Below are 13,396 nucleotides of genomic sequence, written 5' to 3' on the forward strand. Positions count from 1 at the left end.
CATTTACAACCCTATCTATAAGGGATCATATTGTTGAATAAAACAAAAGTTAATGCCTAAATAATAGGCTTAATCATCATTTGCCTCATGAACTTGTCCAAAAAGCTTAATTGGCCCCTGAACTTGCAAAGTTTCTCGTTAGGCCCTGAACTTGCATAAAATGTAATTAACCAATCACTCGGTTGTAACAAAGTAAGTTAAATGCGGAATATGTGTTATACGTGCTTTAAAATGTTATTACATAATTCACAAAATAGATTAAAACATATTAAAAAAGAAGTTCTTACTTGTTCAACTATAAAACCTTTTCTTTTCTAATATTAGAATCACATATCTTAACCTTGGTCGTTTTATTTTTTAAGATGCGTGTAACATATCTTCCACATTTAACTTACTTTTTTTTACAACCGAGTGATTAATTAATTACATTTTATGCAAGTTCAAAGGACTAACAGAACATTTTATATAAATTCAAGGGGCTACCAGAACACAGGGGCAATTAAACTTTTTGGATAAGTTCAGGAGGCAAACCATATTTTAAGCCTATTAAAAAAAAAAGCAAACTCATACTAGACATAAAGTCAACTGCAAATTCCTTCCTAGTAAGGTCCTACACTAAGCATGCTTAGACAAAACATAATCATTCAATAAAATTCCTAATTAAGTTTCCAATGTTGTTTTTGCTACAATCTATACCTTCTTCTTCTTCATATTTCTAGTTAAATTCAAACTCAAAATCACATTTTTTTTTCAGTGATTAGTATGAATTTCACCATTTTAATCTTCTTAATTAGCAGTTTATATTTCCCCCAATCTGTATTCACCAAAAACAACATTACTTCCACTGATTCTTTGGATGCATTTCTCCTAAATTCTGCTTTCAATACTCTAATCCGGCACCGGCCGCGCACCGGTGCTCTCTACACCGCTCTTCTCCCTTCCGATCTGTCCGGAATCAACGCTTCAATAGTCCGTCTCCGAAGCCGGAGACTCTGGAATGTAGGTGCTAATTTCACTCACTTTCAAATTCCCCCCAAAACTAAAACAATACCTCATGTGAAAAGGCTTGCTATAGTCTATCAAGACTTAGGCAATTGGTCTTCACATTATTACAACATCCCGGGGTACGCAATGGTCACTCCGGTCGTGGGTTTCGAGGTTTTCAACGCCTCGAGAGGGAAAAGCGTACAGAGAATAGGTCTCGACACGAGGGGGAGACGCATTGTTATTCGTTTCTCGAATTTGAGATTTTTCGGAGGAGGAGCGAAAAAATGTGTTGCGTTTTCGTTTGGGGAAAACGGGGGGTTTCGGCTTGATGAAGTGAGTGAGGAGAATGTTTGTTACGCCCGAGATGAGGGGCGTTTTGCAATTGTAGTGGAGACGAAAGGCGGGGGTGGGCCGCGGGGGAAGAAGGTGTGGTTGGTGTGGGTATTGGGGGGATTTGTGATTGGATTTGGGGGGATTTTTTTGGGGGTTTTTTATGGTATGATGTGTAAGAAGTTCGTGAAGAGTAAAAAGATAGAGGTAATGGAGAAACAAGCTGAGGAAGATTCGGTGCTTGAAACTATGTGGGTCGGGAGTAGTAAAATGCCTTGTGCAACGGTTACCAGAACTCAACCGAATATTGAAAGTAGTGACGGATCCAGAATTCACTAATAGAGGGTGCTTATGGTGGTCTCTCTGCTAAATTGATATTTTTTGGACGTTTCTGTACATATTTACATAGAATTTTGAGCATTTTCCGCAATCAGCGGGTGCTGAAGCCCCCTCTGGATTCGTCCCTGATTGAAAATAGAGGTTAGATATAGATGCTTTTATGTTCGTTTTTGTTTATGTTTATGATCACTTTGTTTTTTTGGTTCATTTTTGAAATTGAAGTTTGATGTATAAATGTTGAGATTTGATAGATTAATTCTTGTTTAAGAACATGTTTACACGAAATCCAATTCGGGATTCTTCGGACAAGTTTTCAATTTTGAATTCGGGTAAAATGCATTGAAGGTCAACGGTGGAGCTAACTTTAGACTGCTGCATGTATAGAAAATTAAGTCTACAATGTATAAATTAATCACAAAAATTAAATAAAATATTTATTACGTTATTAACACAGTTGACCTTACAAAATATATAAAACTGTTTCAATTTATACAAACTTATTTGGAAAGTGCGATGTGACAGTCAAACAACGGCCAAACTAGTTTGTTCAAATTTTCTGTGAGGTAGGAGTAAAATTTATCCTGCTTAGAAACAATAGGGGCAAAATTTAATTATTTCATACATTAAGGATAAATCTGCACTTTTAGTTGAACTACATGGGCATATTTAGATTTTATTTCAAAATTTTCAAAGCAATTATTGTTAGGGGCAAAATTTAACCATTTTATACATTGTAATATCGACACGAGGGGGAAAATCATTGTTATTCGTTTCTCGAATTTGAGATTTCTCGGAGGAGCGAAAAAAATGTGCTACGTTTAGCGAAAACGGGGGTTTTCGCCTTGATGAAGTGAGTGAGTAGAATGTATGTTACGCCTGAGATGAGGTTCATTTCGCGATTGTAGTGGAGACAAAAGGCGGTGCCCAGGCCCGTCTTTGAGTCTGGGCAGGAGGGGTGCTTGTCCAGGGCCCAGGGATGAGAGGAGGCCTAATTATGATAGAGGGGCCCAATTATTATAATATATTAGTACTTGATTAAATTAAAACAAAAAATTATACTTGATTAAAAAAGTTGGCATTGTATTCTTTCCAAATTAAAAACGTTGGCATAAAAAAATTATACTTCATTAAAAACATGAGCATCAATTACTAAGTAGTCTTTCCAAATTCTCTAATTTACCTCAAAAATTTATAACTTATTTCTCCGTTCCTTAATCACACTCTAATCCCAAAGAATATTAAACAGTAATGGTGTCCTTCTTATTCAGTTCATCTTCCATTCACCAGCTATATAATTAATTTTGTTCTCACCTCTCTGTGAAACTTTCAATTGCTAATAGCATTTTTTTTTGTCTTTGAAAAACTCGATGAGATTCTTATTTACTTAGTCTTTAGGGGCAAATTGGAAGAAACATATCAAAATCTTCCAATTTCAAGAACTTAGCCACTAAAGCCTGTTAAAAGATGTGATTTTCAAATTTGGTTTTTCATTTTTTTGTTATCATGCTTCGTGTCGTAAAGAGCATAAAATCTATTAGAACTATTTCATAATTTATTAAATCTGAGAAATTTGCATCTAGAAATGCTCGTAGACATCATTTTGCATAAGAAATTAGGTACTTAAAGCAATATAAAATGTTTTTATTAGATCATTTGTTAAATGTAAAAAAAAAAAGTGATTTTTAAGTAATCTTCTGTTATACAATTGACTTTTCTATTTTATTTGTAATTATTTATTAGGGTCCTATTTGATAATTCGTCCATGTGCCTCTAAAATCTCAGGATCGGCCCTGGCGATGCCCGGCGGCAAGGGAAGAAGGTGTGGTGTGTGTGGATGATATTGAAAGCAGTGGCGAATCCAATATTCACCGATAGGGGTTTATGAATGCTAAATTGATTTGGTGTTTTTACCTAGAAAATTAAAATCTTGTACATAATTACATAGAGTTTTCAGTATTTTTCTGTGATCAGTAGGTACTCAAATCCTATATGGCTCCGTCCCTGGTTGAAAGTGGAGGTTTTACGTAAATGTTTTTATGTTTTTTTTTTATTGTTTTTTTGATTATTTTTGAAGTTAGAAGTTTGATGTATAAATGTTTGAGATTAGTTCTTGTTTACAGAAAATCCCAATTTGGAATTCTTCGGACAAGTTTTCGATTTTAAAATTCGGGTAAAATGCATCGACGAGTAGTGGCGAAGCCAATCTTGGACGGGTGGACTACAAAGGAATTTGGCTTAAATTTTTCCCCTATCCAAACTAACCGAGGTCGTTTTGGCGTGAGATGAAAAAAAGAAAGGTATTATTGAACCTTAACAAATGAAATTGCAGGCCGAAATAGGGTCGAACTATCCCTCCCAAGAGTAGTTCCCGATAGACCTGTTTATGGGTCGGGCTGGGCCGAGTTCGGGTCGAGTCCATCGGGTTTTTGTCTAAAAATGTTCAACCCAAGCCCAGTCCAGTCCACTGTTAATTTAGGCGGGACCGGACCGAGCTGGGCTCGAGATGAAAAATCAAATCTCAAGCCCAACTCATATAAGCCCACCTAAATAACTAAGCGAACCAATGAATTTCGATTTTTCGGTTCGGTTATTTGATCTATTAAATTTGGTTTCGGTCTTAGTTTATGAAATATATTGGTAGTATCAATCAGTTTGGTTTTTATGATAAAATAATCGAATTAGCCGAACGGACCAAAATAAAAGTTAATTAAATTTGTTGTTTATAAGTTATTTATTAGTAACGTATTAATTATCTGATCTAATCACTTTTTAACTTATGAATTAGTAAATTTAGTTTGCATAATAAAGCAGTTTGGTTTCCATCTTAAAAACAGAAAAAAATCAATAAGAAAAAAATCTATTTTTCTATTCTAAGCAGCAACTGATATTCCTGTATATTAATACAGATACTATAATAATAATATACATAAAAGCAAGATATTAAAATAATTTATTTTAATATTCCGTTCAAATCGGTTTGTCAATATTATTCGATTAAGTTCAATTTTCATTTTAAGTGTTATTTGGTTTTTATTTATATCGGTTTAATTCGGTTTTCAGACCGAACTGACTGTGAAATACCCCTAGCTGTTAAACCCCAACAAATGAAATTGCAGGGCCGAGACAAGGTGGAACCACCCCTTTAAGGAGTGGTCGGTGGTTGGGGGTGCGATGCACCGTTGTGCCCTCTGCTATCGCTTTTGTCGCGACAATGGTTAAAGTTTAAGATATGTTTTCATAAATGTCACTAAAATTCATTTTTGTCAATAAAACCACTAGCGTTTGATTTCAATTAAGTCATTCTGCCAATTTGTATACAAAAACTCATTTGAATATTGACGTAATAGAGAAACACTTGACTATATATCAACTAAGCACCATATGTCGAATATGCCTAACTTTTATGACTGATGTGACGTAAGCACTTTGGTTTATGTCAACTAAGCGTCGTATGCAGAATGTATTTGTGCTTTATAACGAATGTGACATAAATGTGGTAAAAACACGTGCCATATAGCACATTCTACGCTACAAAAAGTTCAAAAACTCACATTGTTGTCTAAAATGTTCTTGCGAGTTTTTATAGACAAATTAATCGGAATAATTTTATTGAATTTAAATGTGAAATTTAGCAATTTTATTAAAAGAAAATAAAGTTTGACAATTTCGGTAAAACATACTCGAAATTTTAATCATTGCTAGTTGCGATGCTTGTAGAGATGTTATGTTGCACGGAGTTAGAATGCATTTTGTGTCATTGCTAGTTGTTATGCTCGTAGAGATGTTATGTTGCACGGAAACTCTTTTTCGGTAGTGTTTTTGGGTTTCCTATCTGTTTTGAAAATGAAAACTCATGAAACCAATACGACGTGTTTCCATAATATTAAAAAATAGGAAACCTGTTTCCAGCTTAAAAAACCATGTCCGCCAACAAACACAATCCAATTCCGATGATAATTCTAGCTAATTGAAACTCTTTAGCTTTGATGATAATTTTTACTTTAGAATTTCTAACCCTAATGTTGGCAACAAAGAGCAATTTTACCGCTAATATTGTCACGTTGGCTCAATTTAAGAAATAATTCATCAAACTGACTTCCCGGTCATGAACCTTGGTATCTACACTTCACATGTGAGTCATTTTATCACTCATTATTAACAGATTGTAAACATATTACTAGACGTGATATTTTTTTAAAAAAATTTAAAACTATACTGTTTTTTTTGCACGAGTTGAACAAAAAAATTCAAAATATTTTACCGAATTTATAAATATTATCTCCAATTCAATTATTAAATTACAAAATATATGATTTTTTTTAAAACAAACTGATATGCAATTGGTGTATACTAAAAAACAAAATATCTGTATTTTATAATAATGTTGGAAATTGACCAAACTTGACAACGTTAAAGGTAAAATTACTCTTGGCTGCCAACATCAGGATAAAATTGCACCATATAGGGGTGTTTGGTAGCTACTTTTCATGCTCATGTTTGTCTTAAGAGGAGCGGTTACTAATCCAGCTCGAACACACCTTATAGGGGTGTTTGGTAGCTACTTTTCATTCTCCTGTTTGCCTTTTCACTTCAAAAGGGGGAGTTTTAAACGTTTGATTAGTCACCTCCTGTTTGTCTTTTATAGCTGAAAATTAGCTTTTTGTAAAAGCAGGAATCTCTACTTTTTGGAAAAAACATCATTTTCAAATAGCAAACCGTAATAACAAACAATAACAGCAAACCGCAAGTAAAACAAACGGGCCCTATATCGGATTCAGAAAACGTAACTTCTTTAACAACTGTGCCTCTCGAGAATTTCACAAACCTCACTCAAACATTCTGTCTTAAATCCGTTTCTTCAAAACACAAGCTGCTTGAGGTTTGAATTTGAACCATTCTGCAGCAACATTCCAAGGTATAAAGTGCTTGCTCGAGTCCCCAATTCGGCGCATTTAAACTCGAGATTAGTTAAAGAAGAAAGAAGGGAAGTGGCTGAGGCTAAGACCATGTCTTTATCACTTAATTTCAGTATCAGTAATATCAGTTCAGTTAAGTAGCATTCAGTTCAGTTTATCATAGGCCAATAAGATATTGGAGAAGTAGGAAATGGTGTAAATGGTGAAGGCGAACCAATCAACCGTATGGCTTCTTATGCAGAGAAGCAAAATCTAAACTATGAGATTCCAATATTTGACAGAACAGCTGAAGATGAGATTCCGAAAAATGCGTCATTTTCTCATAAATGTTTTTGATAGTTTATCAGAGATATATGCTACTGATAATCTATTCAACGACATGACTGCGATTTCAGTCTATGATAAGGATGAGTAAATCTCCGAATATCTTGTCGACGATCCCTACGAGAAACTGGGAATTCAACCTTTGACAAAGCTGAATCAATTTTAATTCCATAACATCAAAAAGATGAAGATTCCTGTTTTGAAAATCAAAATGCAGCTGAGAATATGCAAATTCATAGGGAATCCCCTTATGAAAACACCTGATTTTGATACTCAAAATCGATACGAGATAATAGCTTGAAGTAGTAAATTCCCGTAAACATGCCTACCCGGATTACTGTTAAACTCATTTGACACTAACTCGACAATTGATACAACACGAGCATGACCGACTTACACAGAATTACCACCCCTATTAACAGATAGCTGAATCAATTCATACATAATTCCTCCACAAAATTACTCCTAATACACAAACACGACACATTACTATATCATCAATAAAATTACACGTACTACGCAAACACGACACACGAACTCCATTAATCCGATTGGATTGATACGATTAAGATACAATTTTTTGGGCCGGATTACTGTTAAACTCATTTGACACTAACTCGATAATTGATACAACACGAGCATGGCCGACTTACACAGAATTACCACCCCTATTAACAGATAGCTGAATCAATTCATACATAATTCCTCCACAAAATTACACGTAATACGCAAACACGACACATGTATTACTATATCATCAATAAGAATAATGCTGCAACCAATTTGAGCTCTTAACAAATCAAATCGGCAATCTTAGTCTTAGAAAAAGCAGCATCGTAAGGAAAACTAAGCGATTAAAGTTCTTAGAAAAAGCAGCATTGTAGGAGAGAAGTCTAAAGCATACATAATTCCTCCACAAAATTACACGTAACACGCAAACACGACACACGTATTATTATATCATCAATAAAATTACACGTAATACGCAAACATGACACATGAACTCCATTAACTCAATTGGATTGACATGATTATAACACAATTTTTTGGCTGGATTAATGTTAAACTCATTTAATACTAACTGGATAATTGATACAGCACGGAGATTACCGACTTACACGAATTACCACCCCTACATATTTAATTCACCAACTCAGTAGAATTCTGAATAGAACAAGCAAATTTTCTTGAGCCAAAAGCAATAAAACTTCCTGATATATAGTTTTTACCTTCATCCCATGCTAAACCACACTATACTACCCAATAATATCCTGACCAACGACATGTACGCGCAGTGCGCACTTTCGTGTTTTTAGATATACTCAGAACTTGCATCCTCGTTCTAAAGACACAAGCCATAATTCTATTTATTTATTTATTTCTTAATCTAATACTCCCTCCGTTTCATATTACATGTGATTCGAACCCATGACCTCTCCAATCATAGGTAGACTCTCGAGCACTAGGCTGAGACCTTCACCACAATCTAATATATGCCTTCATAACTTCATCCCTTTCTATTTAACCTCAGCCTTAATCATAAAGATATCATACGGCTAAGATTAGAACAGCTTAGTCTAAATCAAAACAAAATCCTATACCTGCGCCTAGGCACACCTCAAACAAGGTGACAAGCTCCACGAGGCGCAGCCAATGTACGCGCCGGATGAATATCGCCCGCCTCTCTGCTGCAGAGACGCTAAGCCCTGAGCCTAGTGTCAGACGCGCCTTTAACAACTATGGCATGTATTGAACATTAAATTCAATGAATGAAACATTAAAGATTCAGAAAATCTTGTAAAGGTATGAGCAGCCTATTTGCTAAGCATCTAAAGAAAAAAAGAAACTGTCGTGCGGAGAAGTTCTACAGTAAATCAGGTGTAATGGATCTAACTCATTAAGAAAGACCGAATACCGTTTCATTGAGAAATGATTAGGGTAAAGAAAAAAGTTATACAAAATGTCACATTTTTATTGGATCCTAATTGAATTTCTCATGTGTGTAAAATCCGAGAAATTTTGGTGTACTGTACATCCAATCAATCAAAATCCTTTGACATATTACTTCATGGGAGATTATCAGTGTAATGAAAACAATATGTATATATGGCATTAATTGATTCACTCTGTATATTATTCTCGAGTGTTAAAAAACTTTTGGAACAATCCTCAACATAAATAGTTTCATGGAAGGCCCAATCATAGATCTTATATTAATCTCTGACACACCCCCACACGCAAATACCGCTTGGACTCGAACTCTCGACGGTTTAGTCCAAAAAAACTCTGATACCATGAAACCATTTAAACTAAAAGCTAAAGATAAGTTAATAGATTTAAAAACAAATGCTATGATATCTTAGAGATTATGGGTTAAATGCACCATTGGTCACTGAATTACATGGTTGTCTTAAAATGGTCACTCAACTTCAATTTGTCTCAATAAAATCACTTTGAGTTTTGTCTCAATTAGGTAACTCTAGCGATTCAGTGATTAAAAAGCATTGGAACGATAACATACGTGACATGTCTGCATGAGTCAACTCAAGTATCTGACCGAAACGACACATGAGTCATGTGTCGTTTCGGTCAGATATTTGAGTTGACTCATGTTGACATGTCACCTACGTCACCATATCGATGCTTTTCAATCACTAAAAATTGTCAGAGTGACCTAATTGAGACAAAACTCAAAGTTAAGTGATTTTATTGAGATAAATTGAAGTTGAATGACCATTTTGAGACAACCATGTAAATCCAGTGACCAGTGATGCATTTAACCCTAGAGAGATTATATATTGAACACTACCTCAACAGATAATTAATTCGGTAGAAAATGAAAATATACCAAAAGCAGCTTGCACCAAAAACTTTATGAACTGCTGCAAATTTCTGAGGTTCACGAGGAGAAAAGTATGGAGAGAAAGGGCATTCTTCAGCACACCTTCTTCTTAGAAGCTTACAAGCAGCAGAAGGTGTAATAGTATTCAAAATTCCCATTTCAGAATAGTATTCAAAATTCAATTACTAAATTAACAAATACTAGCAATCAGGAATGACTTATCCAAACAAATAAAATAAACCCGAAGAATTATGCGATAAAAGTAGCATTATTCATTTATCAGAATGAATAAATAAAGATGATTTACATAATTTGATGGTAAGCAAGCTCATACAGATTGCAGGTACCCAGCCACGTACATTGTCAAAGAGTTCAGAATTCTAGAAAGCAATTCTAGCCGCGGATCTGTAAGACCTGATCTTATTTAAAAACTACTTATTTATCCCTGGCAGTCGATTCGGCTTAGAGTTCAAGTTCAATTCCACAGCTGAATGCTGACTGAGCTCAATTAACATGAAGCACAAGCATTGCTTTCGTTTCAGTTAAGCTCTAGTTTTGGCCTTGCCTGCTTACCTATTTCACTCCTAGCAGCTAGGTAAGTATGTAAAAAAGAAAAGAGAATGAGGTAACTCCGGTACCCGGGATCTTTATTCGGTCAATTATTTCATTTATCTTTTGAGATAGTGCTCAGGGAGGAAGACGACTTCTTTCTTAAGCCAAGGTTTCGGCCATTGAACGAGGATTAGGGTGGGCATTACAAAGGGGCAGCAGAAAGAAAACCAGGACTGGCTACAACTTCACTAAGATCAGCGGGTAAGGCCCTGGCCGGATGAATCTTTTCATTTCCAGGGGACGACGTTAACGGGCCTGGCTTTCAAAGCAACTGGCACGATAGCAAAGCACTCAGCGCACTCACCATCACCATTAAAAGATCAGTTCTTTCATTACTCAGTACAGCATTCAAACTCGAGCTTTAACAATTCATAACTTCGCATCAAAACCGAACAAAGAATGGTAAAAATATCTATTGCAGAGTTCCAGATCAAATAGCTTGATAATATATGGTAGCATTATTAAGAAAAACTGAGAAAAAGCTACAACAACGACGATGACAACAACAAATTGAGCTATAAGAGGCATGCATTTCTTATTAACAGTTAAAACTGTGAGACTAACAATTAATTGTATGCTTATGCCACGGAATTCTCAACGAGACGTACAAACTCTAATTCAAACATTAAAATTTCATCAAACACAATTTCGACAAAGAAGCAATAAACCATAAAAAAGCTTAGTTGAAAGCACCAATACCAGCATTGCTGTTGCGAGCAAGTTTTGTCCATTCAGTGTGGAAAGCCCCGGGACGATCAATCCTCTCATAAGTATGTGCCCCAAACAAGTCTCTCTGAGCCTGCACAAGGTTCGCTGGTAGCCTAGCGCGCCTATAAGTATCGAAATAAGCAAGACTTGCACACATTCCTGGCGTACTAATCCCTGCTGAAATAGCTAACCCCACAACTCTTCTCCAAGCTGCCTGCCTCTGCACCATTTCCCTCGCGAATTCGGGATCAACGATTAAGCTAGCTAAATTAGGATTCCTCTGATACGCCTGCTTAATTCTATCCAAAAACACTGCCCTAATTATGCATCCACCTTTCCAAATCCTAGCCATTTCCCCCAAATTCAAATTCCAACCCTTCTCAACACTCTTTGCTCTCAATAAATTCATTCCTTGGGCGTAACTACAAATCTTTGAAGCATATAATGCTTGCCTAACATCATCAATCAATCTTTTCTTATCAATTCCGCTCTTCACGGCTCCGACTTCTTCTTTCAATCCAGCTTCCTTCAAAATCTCCGCCGCACTTTCTCGTTCCTCCTTCAAACCACTCAAGTACCTGCAATCTAAAGATGCAGCAATCGTTGGGGCTGCAACAGAAAGCTCTGCTGCTTGCTGCACAGTCCATTTCCCAGTCCCTTTCATTCCAGTCTTATCCAGAATCTTATCCACTAATTCTCCATCTCCATGTTCATCTTTTACCCTGAAAATATCAGATGTGATTTCAACCAGAAAGCTTTCTAACTCACCCTTGTTCCACTCTGTGAAAATCTCTGCTAATTCAGGATTAGATAGCCCGCCTACATTCTTCAAAACATCATAAGCCTCTGAAATTAATTGCATATCACCATATTCAATCCCATTATGAACCATTTTAACAAAATTCCCAGAACCCCCTTCTCCTATGTAAGTAACACAAGGTCCATCTTCAACCTGAGCAGCTACTTTCTCCAGTATATCCTTAATGTTATTATAAGCTTCAAAAGATCCACCGGGCATCAAAGAAGGACCGTTCCGAGCTCCTTCTTCACCGCCGGAAACCCCCATCCCCAAATAGAGAATCCCCCTTTGATTAACTTCTTCAATTCGGCGTTCAGTGTTCTGATACCATTCATTCCCGCCGTCAATAATACAATCGCCGGCCTCCATATGCTCCGACAAGGCGGAGATTGTTTGGTCAACTGGATTTCCAGCTTTGACTAAGATGATGACGGATCTAGGGCGTTTAAGTGAGAGAACGAAATCCTTTGGACTGTAATGGCCAGTCAAAGGAAATGGTCCCTCGTTGTTTGCCCGGAGGAGAGTCTCGTCGACTTTGGAGGTGGTTCGGTTGTAGACTGAAATCGGAAAGCCTTTCTCGGCGATGTTTAAGGCTAGATTCTGACCCATCACGGCTAATCCAGCAAGGCCTATCCGAGAAAGAGCAATTGAAGCCTCCATTGATGGGCAGAAAGGAAGGAAATCGATTTGGGGGAAATGGAGAAGAGACAAATCGATTTAGGGAAGGAGAGAAGAGAGAAAAGGATTGAATTTCTGAGGTTGCAGTAGGTGGAGTTTTTTTAAGGAAGAAGCAAATGGGAAAGGCGGACTCCTCAAGACAGTGAAAGGGTAGGAATGGCGGCCTCCTCAAATATAATACGATAATGGCGGACTCCTCAAATAAAGTTTCCAATTGGTCCTCAAATTTTTCATAGAGGATCAATTTAGCACAAATTAATCTTTAAGTATCAATTCAATCCTTAAAGTTAGTCGAAAATGTTAAATTAACCCAAAATTAAATCAGTCCTAAAAATATAATATGTTTTTTTTTATCTAAAATTTATCATGTTTACATTTTAATATTTAAAATCTGTTTTTATACCGCATAATGTTTTCGCTTCAACGCATTACTTTATGTGTCAGTATAGAATATACTAGATTATTCTTTTAAAAAAAATATACTTATAATTTTGGATAAAAATTAATTGAATTTATAATTTTAATCATACTAGATTATTCTTTAAAAAAAATATTGAAATAAGTATATTAAGAGATAAGGTACCAAGATTGACCTATAGTTTCGGAAGAAGTATCAGTTTAGGCTTTACGTATAAAGTATCATCAATATAGGCTTAACATTTAAAAAATGGTACCAATTTAAACCTCGATAACAGAATTAGATACCTCATTGATATTACTCCGTTAAGTTATGTCAGTTGTACATTGAGGGAGAAATCAGAACTTAATAAAGTAATAAAATGACGTGTGCAATCCATTCTCGATGCCTAAATTGATATTCTTTTTTTTGGTAGAAAACAGGAAAAGAAAGACAACACGAAG

At 35.8% G+C, this 13,396-nt stretch overlaps 2 protein-coding genes across 2 annotated transcripts; one reads left to right on the top strand and one right to left on the bottom strand.

Moving 5' to 3' along the window:
- Positions 1-755: 755 nt before the first annotated feature.
- Positions 756-1,922, top strand: LOC136219822 (uncharacterized). Its single transcript, XM_066007379.1, has one exon. The coding sequence runs from the start codon at positions 763-765 to the stop codon at positions 1,654-1,656; it is 894 nt and encodes a 297-aa protein (XP_065863451.1). The 5' UTR covers positions 756-762; the 3' UTR covers positions 1,657-1,922.
- An 8,863-nt stretch (positions 1,923-10,785) lies between these two features.
- LOC136211141 (6-phosphogluconate dehydrogenase, decarboxylating 3, chloroplastic) lies at positions 10,786-12,687 on the bottom strand. The gene has a single exon (XM_066002690.1). The coding sequence runs from the start codon at positions 12,515-12,517 to the stop codon at positions 11,030-11,032; it is 1,488 nt and encodes a 495-aa protein (XP_065858762.1). The 5' UTR covers positions 12,518-12,687; the 3' UTR covers positions 10,786-11,029.
- Positions 12,688-13,396: the final 709 nt, after the last annotated feature.

The sequence above is a fragment of the Euphorbia lathyris genome, chromosome 1, assembly GCF_963576675.1.
Source record: "Euphorbia lathyris chromosome 1, ddEupLath1.1, whole genome shotgun sequence".
NCBI classification, from domain to species: domain Eukaryota; kingdom Viridiplantae; phylum Streptophyta; class Magnoliopsida; order Malpighiales; family Euphorbiaceae; genus Euphorbia; species Euphorbia lathyris.